Below are 20661 nucleotides of genomic sequence, written 5' to 3' on the forward strand. Positions count from 1 at the left end.
TTTAAGAATTAGGCAAGATAAAAATGAATTTTATTATGATCATTCTAGGCATGCCAAGCAACTGTGCCTATCAGAATGGTACTCATTTGGTCCCTATGTGGAACCAGGCTGCTACTGGAGCCATAATTAATTGCCTGCCGTGGTTGGGCTTTCACATTGTAATTCACTTACCTGAAAAATTAAGGCACGTTAAAAAATGTTTAGTTCTTGTACAAACTTTAAGAATATAGATTATTATAGCAACATTAACATCAAAGAAAAGGGCATCCTTTTTAGCTAAGACACTTTTAGACATTACTGTCTGAATTGGTTAGATTTACTTTGGTATATGTTAGGCTTCATGAGGACTGGATGCAAGGCCTTACAACGTGCCATTTTTGTTCTGTAAGCTTTTGAATTTAAATGCTGCTCTTCCAAAAGCTAGGAAAGGTCTCAATGCAACCGAGAAAATGATTTTGACCAATAGCTTACTGGCAATATTCAGGAAGGAGAAAAATAAAATGACCTGCAGCATTAGTTCTCAGAATATACTCCCTGGGCAAGAAGCACCAACATGCACCCCACTTGCTGGGTAGGGCTGGGTCCTCCAGGTTCTTGTGATATACGTTCAAGTTTAAGAACCACTGACTTACAGGATCAACACAAATAATGTTTGGTACAAGTAATTGTTTCATGGAATAAGGAATGTTTCTAAGATAAAGAAGCTAAGGTAGGAAAATGAAGTAGTTTAGTCTAAATCAAAATGACCAGTGGAAAGACGATGAACTCTCAAATTGCATCCCAATGTTTTTCACCATGTCTCCTCAGTTAGCTATGATTATTATCTTCTTAACCTATGATAATTCTTTTCCAATCAAGTTAAAGGCATGTTGATTCAGTTTTTGTGACAACTTGATGCACTTATTCAATGCATAACTTTGAATAAACCTACTGTGGGCCAAGCCCTGCCCTAGTCAAGCTTTGATCTGAGCTTGGATAAAGTTCTGCCACATTATCTGAAGAGACAAGACTCTTTCTTTATTCACTCATGTTTATTTCGTTAACACCTCCAACTTTAAACACATCCACACCTCCTTCCTCTCACCCTAGCAATCAGACTTCTTCAAAATGGTAAACTAGCACTATGAATCTGGATATAAGCCTTTGTGAGGGGGAAAACCTTGTCACAGATCATTTAACAAACTTGGAAAAGCAGATGAGAATCAATAAAGGAATATTGCTTAGAAACTGCAAAACAATGTCAAATACTAGTTTAAAAAATAACAGTTTTCAGAGCAGCTTGCATTCATAACAGCCTAAAACTACAAATAACCCAAGCATCCATCAAAAGGATAATGGACAAACAAACTGTGGTATATTCATAGAATGGAGTGCTACAAAAGCAATAAAAATAAGACAAACTATTGATACTAACACCTGCCATCATATGGATAAATCTCACAGACATTATATATTTAAAACACTAGATCCCAGCTCTCCAAAAATGTATACTGTATGATTCCATTTATATGACATTAAAAGATAAGAAACACTTTTAGAAAGGGGGCAGAAGAGAATCTTCACGGGGGCTGACAATTTTCTGTATCTTGAACTGGATGGTAGTTACATGTAAATATGTAGGAGTTTATTGTTCTGTCCACGTAGGAGTTAGAGTTTTTAATTGTGTCTAAGTTATACATGGTTTTTAAAAGGAAAAAAACATGAATGTTTAACAGATGTTATCTAAGGATCAGGCACCAAGTGTTTCATAAGCAGGATGCTACTTAATCCTCACACCTCATTAGGGTGATCCTACTATCATTCCCACTTATAGACTAAGAGACCAAGGCTCACATTTGTAAAGAACCACGGAGATATTAGTGGCAGAACGGAGAGTCAAACTCCCATCTGTCTGATGTCAATAGCCAAGCTATTAGCAGCTCTGCAATACTACCTCTCAAGAAAATAAAGAACAGAGCCCTCCCCACTAAAAAACCCAAAAAAACACACACAAAAAAAACCAATTAAGAAGCAAGGAGTATTATAGGTAATACCAAAGAACAGAAGTATATGCTCTTCATATAACAATGATCCAAAAGTATTAAGAAAATGTTTAACTATATTTTATACTTTTTTTTCAGGTAGACAGGTAGAGAAATATCTAATATAACTCATTAAGAAATCATATATAAATATTTTTTTAAACTCAGTGGTTGAAGTATTATATGTAACTTAAATTACATCTAATTAAATATTGCTATGAGCCTAAAAGCAGTTATTAAAGACAAGTGAACACTATTCTTGCACAATCCCTTGTTAGCAGTTATATTTATTCTATGCTCTTGAATTGGCAAAGATAAAAGACTATAGTGTAATTTCTGTCAAAATATTATCAGGTTTTATTAATCCTGATTTGCCTACTTTCTGTTTTTTGGGTTTTTTAAAATATTTATTTATTTATTTGGCTGTGCCCGGTCTTAGTTGTAGCACGTGGGATCCTTGTTGCGGCGGGCAGGATCTTTAGTTGTGGCATACAGGATCTTTTAGTTGCGGCATGCAGGATCTAGTTTCCTGACCAGGGATTGAACCTGGGCCCCCTGCATTGGGAGTGTGGAGTCTTCACCACTGTACCACCAGGGAACCACTGGACCACCCGCCTACTCTCAATAAGTAAGTTCTTCAGAACAGTAAAATGTGGTGAAGCACAGATTTTTAAATCTGTCAAAGGCTGATACTTTTGTAAAATACAATAATATTTGTACTATTACATACCCACAATAATGCAATAATCTTATTTTGTAAGTAAAAATGAATTATTACAAAAATGGAAGGAAAAAAACACATAAATACAAGCTTAAATTCTTCTATTATTTGATTCCACAGACATAAAAATAGTCTATTAAATTGCTAAAAAGTCTGTAAAATCTTACTCGCAATTCCTGTACTTATCACAAGCTGGTAACAAAAAGTTCACAGACTGGCACTAGTTCACAGGCCACACTTGGAGAATCATTAAATGTCTGGCATCTATGACTAAAGAGATTCAAATTTCACAAACCTGAACTGCTTCTAGCTAAGTCCTGTTTTTTAGAGAATTAATGATTTTTGTTCCTGGAACCAGAAGCAACTAACTACATTTTTCAGTGCCAAACTTTAAGAAGTTAAACATGAGTACAGCAGTAAACAACATTTATTCTATTTTTGATCCCTGTATTTAAATTAACACAAAACTTCTCTTATATTAACAATGCTTCATGGATCCTTACTTAGATTATGTGAAATGTGTAAGCTTATCCCTGTTTCAGGACCTTGCGTTATAAAATTTAAGAATGGCACTATTATAAAGGATTACTATTATAAAAGAAGAGTTCTGTAGAACAAAATTATCACTACAGCAATGTGCCTATGACTCAGGGACCACAAACACAATCACTTCTTCTGAAGGAAGTATACGGTTGCTGTTATAAGTTGAGAAGAAAAATGGAGCACTCTCCAGTTTAGAAAATAACCTTCATCCCTTCCTACCCACCAAAAAGAATACTTAAGATGATCTCTGAGCTAGGAAGAAAGGCAGAGTGATACAGCGTCCAAAGCAATTCTTCTAATTGGCTAAATCACTAATATACATGCAGTCTTTAGTGCAATATACAACTGAACTCTGCAGACTATCCTAACAAAAATCTCTAATTCATGGAGTAAATCCATGGACAGTCCTACAGAGTTATTTAAGAAGGAGACAGATTCTGCATAAGGTTAGGGGCACTCACCCCAAAACTTGTCCACAATTAAGTCAGGTTCATAACCTCCCCTTTAAAGGCAAGCCCACGTCTTCAAAATCAGGCATTTGAGGTATATGCAACAATTCTAAAACTATTAACTAATTTGCAGGCGGAAGAATGCTGCAATATTTGAAATTCTCAATACAGTATGCAATGAGTAAAATCATTTCACACACTTATTATACTTAAGCACCATACAAGTATTTAATTTTACAGCTAAGTCAAGTGTTTTGATAAACAGGAAGAGCAACTTTTAGAACTTCATTTGATTTTTAAAAAAAGAAAAAAAAACACAAGTTTTTGGGTTTTTTTTTTTCAAAATATCTTCAACACAATCACCTGGTAACTTTGACATAAGGATGAGGATGTCATTAACTTATATAAAGACATTACTTATCTACCACCTCTATGACACAGCCGTTTTGGTTTTTCAAGTAGTGGTGCTATATTAGCAACCTCACCCACTATTTCTGCTGGCTGTGTCCCTAGGAATAGGGGGTTCGTTTCTGCCCCAGAAGTAACTCCTGATTATTGGGAAAAACTTATTTCTTAACTCCTCAGGACCAAAACTCCGCAGTACTGGAAAACGGTAGTTTTGCATACTATAACTCCAGGATTCTCATCTGATTACAAAGCACAGTTTCCATCAGTGAGAGTGGTTCTGACTTCTCATGTCGGAGCAATTCACCACTACTACCACTAGCACCACTACAGACATCTGGCAATGTCTGGAGACATTTTTGGCTTTCACAATTAATTTTCTGGGGTGAAGGTGTTACTGACATCTAGTGGGCAGAGGCCAGTGATGCGGTCAAACATCCTGCAGTACACAGGACAACCACCCCCCAACAAAATGTCAATAGCATCACTGTTGAGTAACCTAGATCTATGGTGTTATTTGCACCCACCTCAAAATAACTATTTATGAGGTCTTTTTTCAGAAACAACTACACCAAGATATTTCTGGCAAGGGCCTGATTAAATGAATCTACCATAACATTCTTATATTTACCTGAAAGGAATATAGGATGTATCTCCAAACATTAATATTCTATATGCTTCTTCTGGAGTTTTCCCCAAATATATAACCTACATTTGAAGAGAGAAGAAAAAGGCAATTTACTTCTAAATAAAGATATAGTACTGTCACTGAGAAGTAAGCTTTGTACAATCTTTAGCCAATCAACTGAGCCTGATTCTCTAGCCTTCCCAAGGATCCTATGAGTTGCCCACTACCCAGTCAGTGAATTCCCCTTTTGTTTAAATCTGCTGTCACAGCTGGTTTCTGCTGCTTGCAGAGCCCTGACCAACAACTTTTTACAACAGCCTTTTGTGGTAAGAAGTAGAGCATTTCAAGAACAGATTTTCTAAATCAAGATGTTAGACTGAGCACATGCTTTGACCTCATGTCCTTTCTAAAGATACACCGAAATGATAGTAAAGAAGTGTGTGGGAGATGGGGATAGGGGATGGACTGGGACTGGGACTGGGGGGAGGATGAGAGCAACATAGAATCAGGACAAATATTTTTATTAACTCCATCCATTTAGATTTAACAACGTACAATATTGTACGGGTTTCCTATAAAACTTCATTTGTTTACTATTGTCATTTGCTTCTTTTATCTTCAGAACTACGTTATGCTTCCATTTTTATCTGGTAGAATACTTCAAGTGGATTCTTCAGCATTTGAGGTCCACAGTTGGTGGACCTTTTTGTATTTCCAAAGTATCTTGTTTTCTGCCCTGACACTGGACTATGTATATGGTTTCAGGTCTGCAGTCCTTTTCTCTCAACAGTTCATAGATGTTGTTCCACTGTCTTCTCATTTCCAGTACTGCAGAAGTATTTTACTGGTCTCATTCTTTTCTCCCCCTCCTCTTCCTCACAAGCAACCTGTTCTAGAAACTTGGAGCTTGAGAATGTCCACTGGCATCCCTCTAAATAAGTCATCCCCCTAAATAAGTCATCCCCCAGCCCCCATTAAGTTTGCCTCGGACTTTCTGACCCTCACTCTATCCAAAGGCACATCTTTTTCCAACTCAGAATCTTCTTCTGGCAGGACATTTTCCACCCATACATGGAGGCAAGGGGTGAGAGAGGCCACAAGCATTAGATTTGGCACACATATTATTACTCAAATTCAATTCAATTCTTAAGCTTACTTTGGGAGAAAATATACTTTAAATTTTGACCAGTAAAAATAAATAATTAAAAATTTTAATTACAAACTTTTTATCTCCATTACTTAAATTTATATAAATGAGCTGTTTCTTCAACAAAATTCTGAAGTAAGAACCCATGTCTTACGTTTCATTGTAACTCCAGATTCATATTGGGTTGGCCAAAAAGTTCATTGAGCTTTTCCATCCCATCTTACAGAACAACCAAATGAACTTTTTGGCCAACCCAATACCTTTTATATGGACTCAGATTCGATCCTTAATTCATTGAACTTAAATCTACTTATAATAGGAAATTTTAAAATAATTGATAAAAAGTTAATACAAATATATCATTGGATTAAGAAAAATTATAAAAATCAAAGATCCAGCAAGAATCTTTGAAACTTAGAGAAGGATATATCTTAAAACAAGTCAGCTTCCAGACGGCATTTTACCAATTTTGTTTTAAGACTCATAAATGGAAATGTTTACCCTGTTTCTGAAAATGATTTTATCCCATTTACTCTAATAATACAGAACTATAATTAACTATACAGAATCTTCTAACGTTTATCTATAGCAGCATACAAACCCACAAAGAACAATCAATCCCAAGAACAAAGGAATGCCTTCTTACCTAGTATCAAACAAATTTTCAAAGTACAATATTACTGACTCAGAGAAGGTTGTAATTTATCATGAATTAACTAATCAAAATCATCTATAATTGCACTCAACATTATATTTATCTATATATTACTTATTTAGATCTTTTAAGGATCAATCTATCAATTGACTTTCTATTGTCTTACTCTTTATTTGGAAATAGAGCATAACAGTTCCTTTAAGAAAAACTAAAAAGTCTTTTAAATCTAGTGCCCCCCTGCCCCGTTCTCTACATTTACTCCTTCTCTTCTAGTCTCCAACCTGCTTCCTTTCTCTTCTAAGACTTAATGAATAACTTTAGGAAAGCCTTTTCATTTCTCCATTCTATTTTAGGTCTTCCTAGCAAGACTCCTCCAAAAAATTTCCTCTAAAAAACAACAACAAAAACACAAAATAAAACCAAATAAAAAAATACCTTGAGGCCAATGAGGGTAAGAATAGGATTTGATTCACTGATGTACGTATATACATACATAACTTAAATAAATTAATTAAATGAAATCCAGAAACCTCATTCAGATTTTCCCTAAATTTCTAATACGAAATTCTCTCAAATTATATAAACTTTTTCTTAAGCACCAGGTGAAAGACAATTCCTCCAACTCAAGATTGCAGTTCCTTGGTTTCTTTAATTACTAAAATTGCAATGGTATTATTTCCTTCTAACTTTCAAAACAGAAATAGTCTCTAATACATTAAATACTTGTGGGTTAGTCTTGGAATACAAGTTCAGTTCAAAGAACCCAAGAAAAATGTAACATTTTTTCCTATGGAGAAACAAAACCTATATTCCTAGTGATGAACTTTTTAAAAACATAACCTTTAAACCCAACTGGGGAATGCTTATACATAGAGATTTTAAGTACAATGTAATAAGTTGAAGGAAATTTACAGATTCAGAATAAGTTTTTTACATAATGCTATGGTCCAAATGTTTCTGTCCCATCCAAAATTCGTATGTTGAAATCCTAACCTCCCAAAAGTGATGGTAGTAGGAGATGGGGCCTTTGGGAGACAGCCATTAGAGTGAAACCCTCATGATTGGGATTAGTATCTTATAAAAGGGACTCCAGAGAGATCCCTAGGCCCTTCCACCATGTGACAGCCCTCACTGGACCATGCTGTCACCCTGATCTTGGACTCCCAGGCTCCAGAACCGTGAGAGATAAACTTCTGTTGTTTATAAGCCTCTGGTATTTTGTTATAGCAGCCCAAAAGGACTAAGACATATAACAATCAAAGAAATGTTTGCTAACAATCTATAATTCTTAATTTTACACCCACTCATCTTCTCTAGTCAAAAGCCCTTCCCCATTAAAATTATTATAAATTTGTTACTTGAGAAGAACCCTTAAAATGGCTCCTATATTAGTTCTCAAATTAGTAAACTCTAAATCAATGAGATTTTATGATGCATCAGTGTGATCCCAGCAATTTGGAAGCTATGTGCTTCTCAAATTTTTTTAGTGTATTTTCATGAAAGCCATATATATAGAATGGCCACTCTAATTGCACATTGCTGTCCAAAAATAGAAAACAACAAGAGATGAACAAGAGAGATCCTAAATAGCTGTGGTAGCCAGCTTCCAAGACAGCCCCAACGATGCTCATCTTCTGCTATTTCCACCCTCAATGAATAGGTCACCATTGTGTGAAGAATAGGATACTGCATTAATGGTAGAGTGTGACACCTGAAGCTAGATCACAAGGACGTTGTGGCTTTTGCCTTGCTTTCTTTAGGACTCCTCACTCCAAGAAAATCAGGTTCTTGTTTTGTGAGCGCAGCCCATGTGGCGAGGAACTGAGGCTCCTTGCCAACAACCAGTGCAAACTTGCTGGGCATGTGAATGGGCCATTTGAGCAGTGGACCCTCCAGCCCCAGTCAAGCCTTCAGATGACTGCAGCCCAGCCAGATCCAGAAGCAGACCTCCCCAAGTTAGCCAATCTCAAACACCTTCCCCACAGAAACTGTTTCAGAGAACATTAATTGTTGTTTGAAGTCACTAAGTGTTGGTGTAATCTGTAAGGCAGCAATAGGTAATACAGCAAGTAACACAGTAAAGAGTGAGCAATTGATCATTTCAGTTTGTTGAAAGTAGATAAAGTTTTTAAAAATGTGACAAGTGCAGAGATGTAAAAGTAAGGAAGTCCCGTGGCTTAGGAAACATGAGTAAGGAGAACCTGTTGTCTCTCTCCAGGGTAAGGAATCTCTCTGAAGGAGCAAAAGGCAATCTCACAGGAAAAATAAAATACTGGGATAGAAAATACTTAGGAAGTTGGTAGTGCTTTTCAAAGTCATGACACAAACTTTCTTGGTTTTGTTTTTTGTGGGGTTTTGTTTGTTTTGTTTTTTTGCTGAACAATATTGTAGCCATTAGGATTCCACTGCCCCCATTTAAAAAATTACCATCTGCCTAACCCAGCCCTGTGAAAACTTCTGATCTTGAATTGCTGATCAATGTTTCAAAACCTAGGAGAGCCTCAAGTAGCAATGGATAAATTAGTGGACTGAAACAAAAAGATCACAACTTGATCATGTATAGTTTTAATCTTGACAATTCAGGTCTCAAAATAATAAAGCCCAGTTATTTAGACATGTACTTCTCATTTCTATTCTCCCACAGAACATTTTGAAGTTTAATCTATGTACTTAGAGAAGCCTCTGGTAGAGTTTAAAAAACCAAAACATTGAGGGGGACCTTCAAGATGTTGGACGAGTAAGACATGGAGATCACCCTCCTCTCCACAAATACATCAAAAATACATCTACATATGAAACAACTCCTACAGAACACCTACTGAACACTGGCAGAAGACCTCAGACTTCCCAAAAGGCAAGAAACTCCCCACGTACATGGGTAGGGCAAAAGAAAAAACAGAGACAAAAGAATAGGGACAGGACCTGCACCTCTGGGAGGGAGCTGTGAAGGACGAAAAGTTTCCACACACTAGGAAGCCACTTCACTGGTGGAGACGGGGATGGGCTGGGGGGAAGCTTCGGAGCCTAGAAGGACAGACAGCATAGCAACAGGGGTGCAGAGGGCAAAGCGGAGAGATACCCACACAGAGGATTGGTGCCGACCAGCACTCACCAGCCTGAAGCATGTCTGCTCACCTGCCGGGGCGGGTGGAGGCTGGGAGCTGAGGCTCGGGCTTCAGAGGTCACACCCCAGGGAGAGGACTGGGGTTGGCTGCATGAACACAGCCTGAAGGGGGCTAGTGTGCCACAGCTAGCCGGGAGGGAGTCCAGAAGAAAGTCTGGAACTGACTAAGAGGCAAGAGACCATTGCTTCGGGGTGCGCAAGGAGAGGGGATTCCTTCCCTGTCTGCCCACAGTACGCAGGGCACCGCCTAAACGAGCTCCAGAGATGGGCACGAGCCGCAAATATCAGCTCGGACCCCAGAGACGGGCATGAAATGCTAACGCTGCTGCTGAGGCCACCAAGAATCCTGTGTGCAAGCCCCCCCAGCCCACCCTGACCCAGAGCCTGTGCAGCCCGCCACTGCCAGGGTCCTGTGATCCAGGGACAACTTCCCCAGGAGAACACACGGCGCACCTCAGGCTGTTGCAACGTCACTCCGGCCTCTGCCGCCACAGGCTCGCCCTGCATTCCAACTATAACTACCATACCCCTCCCTCCCCCGGCAAGAGTGAGCCAGAGCTCCCTAATCAGCCGCTGCTTTAATCTGGGCGGGAACAGAAGCCTTAGGGCAACCTACACGCAGACATGGGGCCAAAACCAAAGCTGAACCCCAGGAGCTGCGCGAACAAAGAAGAGAAAGGGAAATTTCTCCATGCAGCCTCAGGAGCAGTGGATTAAATCCCCACAATCAACTTGATGTACCCTGCATCTGTGGAATACCTGAACAGACAACGAGTCATCCCAAAATTGAGGCGGTGGACTTTGGGTGCAACTGTAGACTTGGGGTATGCTGTCTGCGACTGACTTGTTTCTGATTTATACGTATATATTAGTACAGATTTTAGCGCTTCTTATCATTGGTGGATTTGCTTATTGGTGTGGATGCTCTTTTTTTTAAAATTACTTTTACATTTTTATTTTTTTAATTTTTAAAATTTTCATAATTTTACTTATTTTTTAATTATTTTTTTCTTTCCTTTTTTCTCCCTTTTCTTCTGAGACATATGGCTGACAAGGTCTTGGTGCTCTGGCCTATGTGTCAGGCCTAAGCCTCTGAGGTGAGAGAGCCAAATTCAGGATACTGGACCACCAGAGACTTCCTGGCCCCACATAATATCAATCAGCGAGAGCTCTCCCAGACAACTCTGTCTCAACGCTAAGACCCAGCTCCATCCAATGGCCAGCAAGCTCCAGTGTTGGACACCCCATGCCAAATAACTAGCAAAACAGGAACACAACCCCATCCATTAGCAGGGAGGCTGCCTAAAATCATACTAAGTACACAGATACCCCCAAACACACCACTGGACACAGCCCTGCCCACCAGAAAGACAACATCCAGCCCCACCCACCAGAATAAAGACACCAGTCCCCTCCACCAGGAAGTCTACACAACCCATTGAACCAACCTCACCAACTGGGGGCAGACACCAAAAACAACAGGAACTACGAACCTGCAGCCTGCAAAAAGGAGACCCCAAACACAGTATGTTAAGCAAATTGAGAACACAGAGAAATATGCAGCAGATGAAGGAGCAACATAAAAACCCACCAGACCAAACAAATGAAGAGGAAATAGGCAGTCTACCTGAAGAAGAATTCAGAGTAATTATAGTAAAGATGATCCAAAATCTTGGAAATACAATGGAGAAAATACAAGAAACGTTTAACAAGGACCTAGAGGAAGTAAAGAGCAAACAAAATGATGAACAACACAATAAATGCAATAAAAATTCTCTAGAAGGAATCAAGAGCAGAATAGCTGAGGCAGAAGAACGGATAAGTGACCTGGAAGATAAAATAGTGAAAATAACTACCGCAGGGCAGAAAAAAGAAAAAAGAATGAAAAGAATTGAGGACAGTCTCACAGACCTCTGGGACAACATTAAATGCACCAACATTCGAATTATAGGGGTCCCAGAAGAAGAGAAAAAGAAAGGGTCTGAGAAAATATTTGAAGAGATTATAGTTGAAAACTTCCCTAACATGGGAAAGGAAATAGTCAATCAAGTCCAGGAGGCACAGAGAGTCCCGTACAGGATAAATCCAAGGAGAAACACGCCAAGACACATATTAAACAAACTATCAAAGATTAAATACAAAGAAAAAATATTAAAAGCAGCAAGGGAAAAGCAACAAATAACATACAAGGGAATCCCCATAAGGTTAACAGCTGATCTTTCAGCAGAAACTCTGCAAGCCAGAAGGGAGTGGCAGGACATATTTAAAGTGATGAGAGGGAAAAACCTATAACCAAGATTACTCTACCCAGCAAGGATCTCATTCAGATTCGAAGGAGAAATTAAAACCTTTACAGACAAGCAAAAGCTAAGACAATTCAGCACCCCCAAACCAGCTTTACAACAAATGCTAAAGGAACTTCTCTAGGCAGGAAACACAAGAGAAGGAAAAGACCTACAATAACAAACCCAAAACAATTAAGAAAATGGTAATAGGAATATACATATTGATAATTAACTTAAGTGTAAATGGAGTAAATGCTCCAACCAAAAGACACAGACTGGCTGAATGGATACAAAGACAAGACCCATATATATGCTGTCTACAGGAGACCCACTTCAGACCTAGGGATACATACATACTGAAAGAGAGGGGATGGAAAAAGATACTCCATACAAATGGAAATCAAAAGAAAGCTGGAATAGCAATTCTCATATCAGACAAAATAGACTTTAAAATAAAGACTATTACAAGAGACAAAGAAGGACACTACAAAATGATCAAGGGATCAATCCAAGAAGATATAACAACTGTAAATATTTATGCACCCAACATAGGAGCACCTCAATACATAAGGCAAATGCTAACAGCCATAAAAGGGGAAATCGACAGTAACACAATCATAGTAGGGGACATTAACACCCCACTTTCACCAATGGACAGATCATCCAAAATGAAAATAAATAAGGAAACACAAGCTTTAAATGACATATTAGACAAGATGGACTTAAGTGATATTTATAGAACATTCTATCCAAAAACAACAGAATACACTTTCTTCTCAAGTGCTCATGGAACATTCTCCAGGATAGATCATATCTTGGGTCACAAATCAAGCCTTGGTAAATTTAAGAAAACTGAAATTGTATCAAGTATCTTTTCTGACCACAACACTATGAGACTAGATATCAAGTACAGGAAAAACACTGTAAAAAAATACAAACATATGGAGGCTAGACAATATGCTACTAAATAACCAAGAGATCACTGAAGAAATCAAAGAGGAAATCCAAAAATACCTAGAAACAAATGACAATGAAAACACGACAACCCAAAACCTATGGGATGCAGTAAAAGCAGTTCTAAGAGGGAAGTTTATAGCAATACAATCTTACCACAAAAAAAAACAAGAAAAATCTCAAATAAACAACCTAATCTTACATGTAAAGCAACTAGAGAAAGAAGAACAAAAAAACCCCCCAAATTTAGCAGAAGGAAATAAATCATAAAAATCAGATCAGAAATAAATGAAAAAGAAATGAAGGAAACAATAGCAAAGATCAATAAAACTAAAAGCCAGTTCTTTGAGAAGGTAAACAAAATTGATTAGCCAGTAGCCAGACTCATCAAGAAAAAAGGGAAGACTCAAATCAACAGAATTGGAAGTGAAAAGGGAGAAGTAACATCTGACACTGCAGAAATACAAAGGATCATGAGAGACTCCTACAAGCAACCATATGCCAATAAAATGGACAAATTCTTAGAAAAGCACAACCTTTAGAAAAGCACAAACTTGTGAGACTGAACCAGGAAGAAATAGAAAATATAAACAGACAAATCACAAGCACTAAAATTGAAACTGTGTTTAAAATTTTTCCAACAAACAAAGCCCAGGACCAGATGGCTTCACAGGTGAATTCTATCAAACATTCAGAGACGAGCTAACACCTATCCTTCTCAAACACTTCCAAAATATAGCAGAGGGAGGATATTCCCAAACTCATTCTACAAGGCCACCATCACCCTGATACCAAAACCAAACAAAGATGTCACAAAAAAAGAAAACTACAGGCCAATATCACTGATGAACACAGATACAAAAATCCTCAACAAAACACTAGCAAACAGAATCCAACAGCACATTAGAAGGATCATACACCATGATCAAGGGGGTTTATCCCAGGAATGCAAGGATTCTTCAATATATGCAAATCAATCAATGTGATGCACCATATTAACATACTGAAGGATAAAAACCATAAAATAATCTCTATAGATGCAGAAAAAGCTTTCGACAAAATTCAACGCCCATTTATGATAAAAACCCTCCAGAAAGTAGACATAGAGGGAACTTACCTCAACATAATAAAGGCCATATATGACAAACCCACTGCCAACATTGTTCTCAATGGTGAAAAACTGAAACCATTACCCCTAATATCAGGAACAAGACACAGATGCCCACTCTCACGACTATTCTGGAAGTTTTAGCCACAGCAATCAGAGAAGCAAAAGAAATAAAAGGAATCCAAATCAGAAAAGAAGAAGTAAAACTGTCACTGTTTGCAGACGACATGATATTATACATAGAGAATCCAAAAGATGCTACCAGAAAACTACTAGAGCTATTCAATGAATTTGGTAAAGTAGCAGGATACAAAATCAATGCACAGAAATCTCTTGTGTTCCTATATGTTAATGATGAAAAATCTGAAAGAGAAATTAAGGAAACACTTCCATTTACCACTGAAACAAAAATAATAAAATATCTAGGAATAAACCTACTTAAGGAGACAAAAGACCTGTATGCAGAAAACTATAAGACACTATGAAAGACATTTAATATGACTGAAACAGATGGAGAGATATACCATGTTCTTGGATTGGAAGAATCAACATTGTGAAAATTACTACCCAAAGCAATCTACAGATTCAGTGCAATCCCTGTCAAACTACCAATGGCATTTTTCACAGAACTAGAACAAAAAATTTCACAATTTGCATGGAAATACAAAAGACCCCGAATAGCCAAAGCAATCTTGAGAAAGAAAAACAGAGCTGGAGGAATCAGGTTCCCTGACTTCAGACTATACTACAAAGCTACAGTAATCAAGACAGTATGGTGCTGGCACAAAACCAGAAATATAGATTAATGGAACAGGAAAGAAAGCCCAGAGATAAACCCACGCACATATGGTCATCTTATCTTTGATAAAGGAGGCAAGACTATACAATGGAGAAAAGACAGCCTCTTCAATAATTGGTGCTGGGAAAACTGGACAGCTACATGTAAAAGACTGAAATTGGAACACTTCCTAACACAATACACAAAAATAAACTCAAAATGGATTAAAGACCTAAATGTAATAAGGCCAAACACTATAAAACTCTTAGAGGAAAACACAGGCAGAACACTCTATCACATAAATCACAGCAAGATATTTTTTGACCCACCTCCTAGAGAAATGGAAATAAAAACAAAAATAAACATATGGGACCTAATGAAACTTAAAACCTTTGCATAGCTAAAGAAACCATAAGACAAAAAGATGGCCCTCAGAATGGGAGAAAGTATTTGCAAACAAAGCAACTGACAAAGGATTAATCTCCAAAATATATAAACTGCTCATGCAGCTCAATATCAAAAAACCGAACAACCCAATTAAAAAGTGGCCAGAAGACCTAAATAGACATTTCTCCAAAGAAGACGTACGGATGGCCAAGAGGCACATCTATTAAGATGCTCAACATCACTAATCATTAGAGAAATGCAAATTAAAACTACAGTGCGGTATCACCTCACATGGGTCAGAATGGCCATCATCAAAAAATCTACAAACAATAAATGCTGGAGAGGGTGTGGAGAAAAGGGAACCCTCTTGCACTGTTGGTGGGAATGTAAATTGATACAGCCACTATGGAGAACAGTATGGAGGTTCCTTAAAATACTAAAAACAGAACTACCATATGACCCAGCAATCCCACTACTGGGCATAAACCCTGAGAAAACCATAATTCAGATAGAGTCATGTACCACAATGCTCACTGCAGCTCTATTTAAAATAGCCAGGACATGGAAGCAACCTAAGTGTCATCGACAGATGAATGGCTGAAGAAGATGTGGCACATATATACAATGGAATATTACTCAGACATAAAAAGGAACAAAATTGAATTATTTGTAGTGAGGTGGATGGAGGTAGAGTGTGTCACACAGAGTGAAGTAAGTCAGAAAGAGAAAAATAAATACCGTATGCTAACACATATATATGGAATCTTAAAAAAAAAAAAGTTCTGATCAACCTAGGGGCAGGACAGGAATAAAGACGCAGATATGGAGAATGGACTTGAGGACATGCGGAGGGGGAAGGGTAAGCTGGGACGAAGTGAGAGAGTGGCACTGACATACATACACTACCAAATGTAAAATAGATAGCTAGTGGGAAGCAGCTGCATGGCACAGGGAAATCAGCTCAGTGCTTTGTTACCACCTAGAGAGGTGGCATGGGGCGGGTGGGAGGGAGGAGATATGGGGATATATGTATACATATAGCTGATTCACTTTGTTATACAGCAGAAAGTAACACAACATTGCAAAGCAATTATACTCCAGTAAAAATGTTTTTTTAAAAATTACACAAGTCATCATATCTCAGAGTTAAGTATAACAAAGGATATTTAAATTCCAACCCAATAAACCAGTAAACTAGTTTTTTGACAGAATTTTCAGTATTTTTATTTTTATTTTTTTTTTTTTGCGGTACGCGGGCCTCTCACTGTTGTGGCCTCTCCCGTTGCGGAGCACAGGCTCCGGACGCGCAGGCTCAGCAGCCACGGCTCACGGGCCCAGCCGCTCCACGGCATGTGGGATCCTCCCGGACCGGGGCATGAACCCGCGTCCCCTGCATCGGCAGGCGGACTCTCAACCACTGCGCCACCAGGGAAGCCCAGTATTTTTATTTTTTAACATCTTTATTGGCATATAATTGCTTTACAATGGTGTGTTAGTTTCTGCTTTATAACAAAGTGAATCAGTTATACATACACATATGTTCCCATATCTCTTCCCTCTTGCGTCTCCCTCCCTCACAGCCCCCCATCCCACCCCTCTAGGTGGTCACAAAGCACGGAGCTGATCTCCCTGTGCTATGCGGCTGCTTCCCACTAGCTACCTATTTTACGTTTGGTAGTGTATATATGTCCATGCCACTCTCTCACTTCGGTAAACTATTTTCAGTTATTCTTCATGGAGAAATCTCACAACGTTTCCCATATTTAATTATTTTCACATCAGCCAGATGACACAGTCATCCCAATGCCAAGAACTTGATTGATCTTTTTTTTAAAAAAATCACTCTATCCAGATTAACATAGAATTTTCATGAATCTATGCAAGTTGGAAACAGGCTTAAAGATTCAACTGCTGAATAAAAAAGGTGAACAGGGAAAAGATTATATATAATAAGCAATTTTATGTGATAAAGTAAGTAAATAAGATAAAATCACTCTCACAGCTCCTGCACAAATACCAGTAAGAAAAAAAAAGCATAAATCTCTCTAAAAAATTCAGACAGCCTTATATTTCAATAGTTTTAACTTCTCAAATTACTTTTATTTGTATGTATAGTATGCTGGTATAATGATGCTCAATTTAGGTAAAAGGAAACTGGAACTCTAGAGTAGCAAACACATCTTTACCAAGGCCAGACTAATAAACGTGAGGGAATTGGCCTTGGGTATAAGCACACATGGATATATTCTATGTGAGTGGCAGGGACTTTTTTAAGACAAAGCAAAAATCTTGAATATTTAAAATAAAGACACCTCATTTGTAAACATTGGCAAAAACAAACTACTAATTATAAATACTCTGAGTTACATAAAACTGGCAGGCTACTACTTTCTAACCTCTGGTGTTAACTGCTCACCCAAGATCACACTGCTTGTTATTGATGGAAGAGGGCCTACTGCTCAAGCCTTATTTAAAGATAAGAAACCACACTGTGTAAAAGAAGCACTGAAACAAGAATAGGATCCAAAATTACACAGAACTTAACAGATCTGCAATCAAAGATCATAAATAGTCAGAGGGGCCATTTCTCTTTACTCTTTCCCAAGACTTGTTAGCCCCTAGCAAGTCTCACAGGCCGCTGAAATATCAGATAGGCTCAGTAAGGTGAAAAGCGAAGTAAAGTTCTGATGAATGATGGTGATGACAGCCAGCTGCCTCCACCATAGGGCCTTTTCCTATGGCAGGGGGCCATGCTGGCCCCTTTCTGTGGCTCTGGTGCACCTCACACTGCCTGGTGTCTGGATGCTATTTACCTCTGCCTGGTTGCTGTTTGCTCTGCCTTTCACAGGTACCCAGGAAGGGTGTTTGCCCAGGGATGGGTGTTTACAAAGACTTTGGACATCCCACCGGGTTCTGTCTTCCAGTCTCTGTTGCCCTGTCTAGACTGCTATTTGCTGAACTGGATTCCCACCCACTGCTTCCAGATGCTCTCCCCTCAGCATTCCTTGTCTTAAGTTCTTGTCTAATGCCTTCACCCTGTAGCTACCTTAACCCAGCATTGAGTACTCTGAGTCCAAAATAATTAAATCATTAAGAAAAATGGACAACAGGTTCAAAAGATCATCGTTAAGTAACAAATTAAGCCCCTGAGCTCTTATTACAACTGTTGAAGCAATCTCAAATTCAATGCAATTTAGGATTCTACTCAGATTGCTGAGTTAATATATTCCTAGAATTTAATTAGTATCACAGTTTTTAGTATAAGTGTTTACAAGGTAAACCATTCTGAAGGCTATAAAAATTGCTTAAAATAAAAATATAATACAGTGATACATTTTAAACAGGGAATCTATATGTTACCACAATTAGCTCTACCAAAGTAATCTATTGAACATTATAGGAGGGCAAATTTGCAAATTATGTACCAACAGTTTGCTTGTGTCATTTATTTTACACTCAGGATGCTTTAACCACAGAAAACTGTTAGAAACAATGGTTAATTTCCCAGGCAAGCCCTCAAAAGTACATTTAACCTATAGAAGAACTAAGTACTATGTATCTATAGGAAAATATAAATGCTGGGGCAGTAAGATGTAACCAAAGTTGATAATCAGTAAGATACAATGGTAACTTTCTTGTTTTTTAATATAAAAAGCAGATTTAAGGTGTAATAATGGTAGACAGAACCAAAAAAAGAGAAAGAGAATGACGTTTAGTAAATGCTTAATTTGTGCCAGATAGTCTACCAAACTGAAATTAAAAGCTAGCTCAATCTGAACCTAAATCCCTAAACTTCATCCCCTATACAATGGCCTCTTCCAAATAACTGTTCGCAACTAGGTATTAATGTTTGCACCTACTGGCGCAGTGGTTAAGAATCCACCTGCCAATGCAGGGGACACGGGTTCAATCCCTGGTCCGGGAAGATGCCACATGCCGCGGAGCAACTAAGCCTGTGTACTACAACTACTGAGCCTGTGCTCTGGAGCCTGTGAGCCACAACTACCGAAGCCTGCGTGCCTAGAGCCCGTGCTCTGCAAGAGAAGCCACCGCAATGAGAAGCCCGCTCGCAGCAACGAAGAGTAGCCCCCACTCGCCGCAACTAGAGGAAGCCCGCACACAGCAACGAAGACCCAAAGCAGCCAAAAATAAAATAAATATATAAAAATAAATGAAAGTCTAGTTGTAAGTTCAGCTATTCCAATTCTTGATTTTAATGGCTGCTGTAACTAAAAAAGATACATTACCATGATACGTAAATGTAAATGCAGGAATGATTACACTTACTTTTTTAATCCCATTCAGCAATGATGTGCATTTGGTTAGTAAATTTCCAACTTCCCAAATGCTAATCAGGTGTTGGGAAAGTGCTGCACATTTTTAAAATGTTTAGCAAATGAGTTCAAAACCCAATGAAACATTATTTAAATGACTTTAAATAGGGTTTTAAAATTCTGTTTTGTGGCTATTCATGTAATACTTCAAACACTGGTGATGAAAGGGAAACGGCCACTCTTTCTGCCTTCTCGGTAGGAAAATTCGTTTCAGGGTAACCAAAGAGCCCCAACTGAATGAGGGAAAGCTCAATTTCCATAAAAGTAAGCCAGCTGATAAGTGAAGGAGGAATGAAATATTAGAAAAATGTTATGCTGAAACCCTAATAAAATTATTGATTCAGGCAAGCAAGATCAATTGTTGTTTAAAACACCAACATGCATGGTTGACGGGGAACTGAATATACAAACAGTTCCAAAATAACACCACACAGAATGCTTAAATCATAAGGAGAAAACAATATATTGAAGGGATTTGATGGTTGGCACCTAATCCAGTGGTGCCATTTTTAGCACCACTAATGGTAATTTAGGTATTACATGTCTTCTTATGGGATACAACATATACTACTAATGCACAAGCCTATAGGTAAAACTTCCAGTTCACAAGAAATACAAAGAATGGAGAAACAAGTTAAAAAATACCACAAAGAAGAAACCAGAGAAATTCAAAAGGTGGAACTTTCTACAAGAAAATAGTGTTAGCTATTATAAAAAATCAGTGTTAGTAAAAAAGGACCATGTGTGAGAGAGATTAAGGACACTACCACCACATGCAATGTGTGGTCCTGGATGAAATATTGGTTTGGACACTTTGGATCAATTGAGAAAGACAAATACAATCTGGGTATAAAGATGATAAAACATGTACTAAAGTGAAAGAACAGATCACTAACTAAAAAAATCAGGTGATAAAATTATACTGGTGAACGTATCCTGCTTCTATAAATAAATATAAAAGTATTTTTTAAAGGAAGTTTTTCTAAATTTCTCAAGGGTCCAAATATGGGTTTTGCACATGACATTTTTTTATAGCAAAATGACCACGTTTCAAACTTTTATTTTAGAAATACACTCTCCATCGTGAATTTGTTTTGAAAAGCGCTTACTTTGCCACTTAGA

The 20661-nt window shown here is 38.0% G+C and overlaps 1 protein-coding gene across 4 annotated transcripts in view; it reads right to left on the minus strand.

Annotated features, from left to right (window-relative positions):
* CDC14B (cell division cycle 14B) overlaps positions 1-20661 on the minus strand; it is a 99395-nt gene that overhangs the window by 26292 nt on the left and 52442 nt on the right. For all 4 annotated transcript variants that reach the window (XM_032635299.1, XM_032635300.1, XM_032635301.1 and 1 more), the window contains exon 5: positions 4771-4847. In XM_032635299.1, coding sequence (XP_032491190.1) covers positions 4771-4847 — 77 coding nt within the window. The remainder of the gene's footprint in view (positions 1-4770; positions 4848-20661) is intronic.

This window comes from Phocoena sinus, chromosome 6 (assembly GCF_008692025.1).
Source record: "Phocoena sinus isolate mPhoSin1 chromosome 6, mPhoSin1.pri, whole genome shotgun sequence".
Classification (NCBI taxonomy): Eukaryota; Metazoa; Chordata; class Mammalia; order Artiodactyla; family Phocoenidae; genus Phocoena; species Phocoena sinus.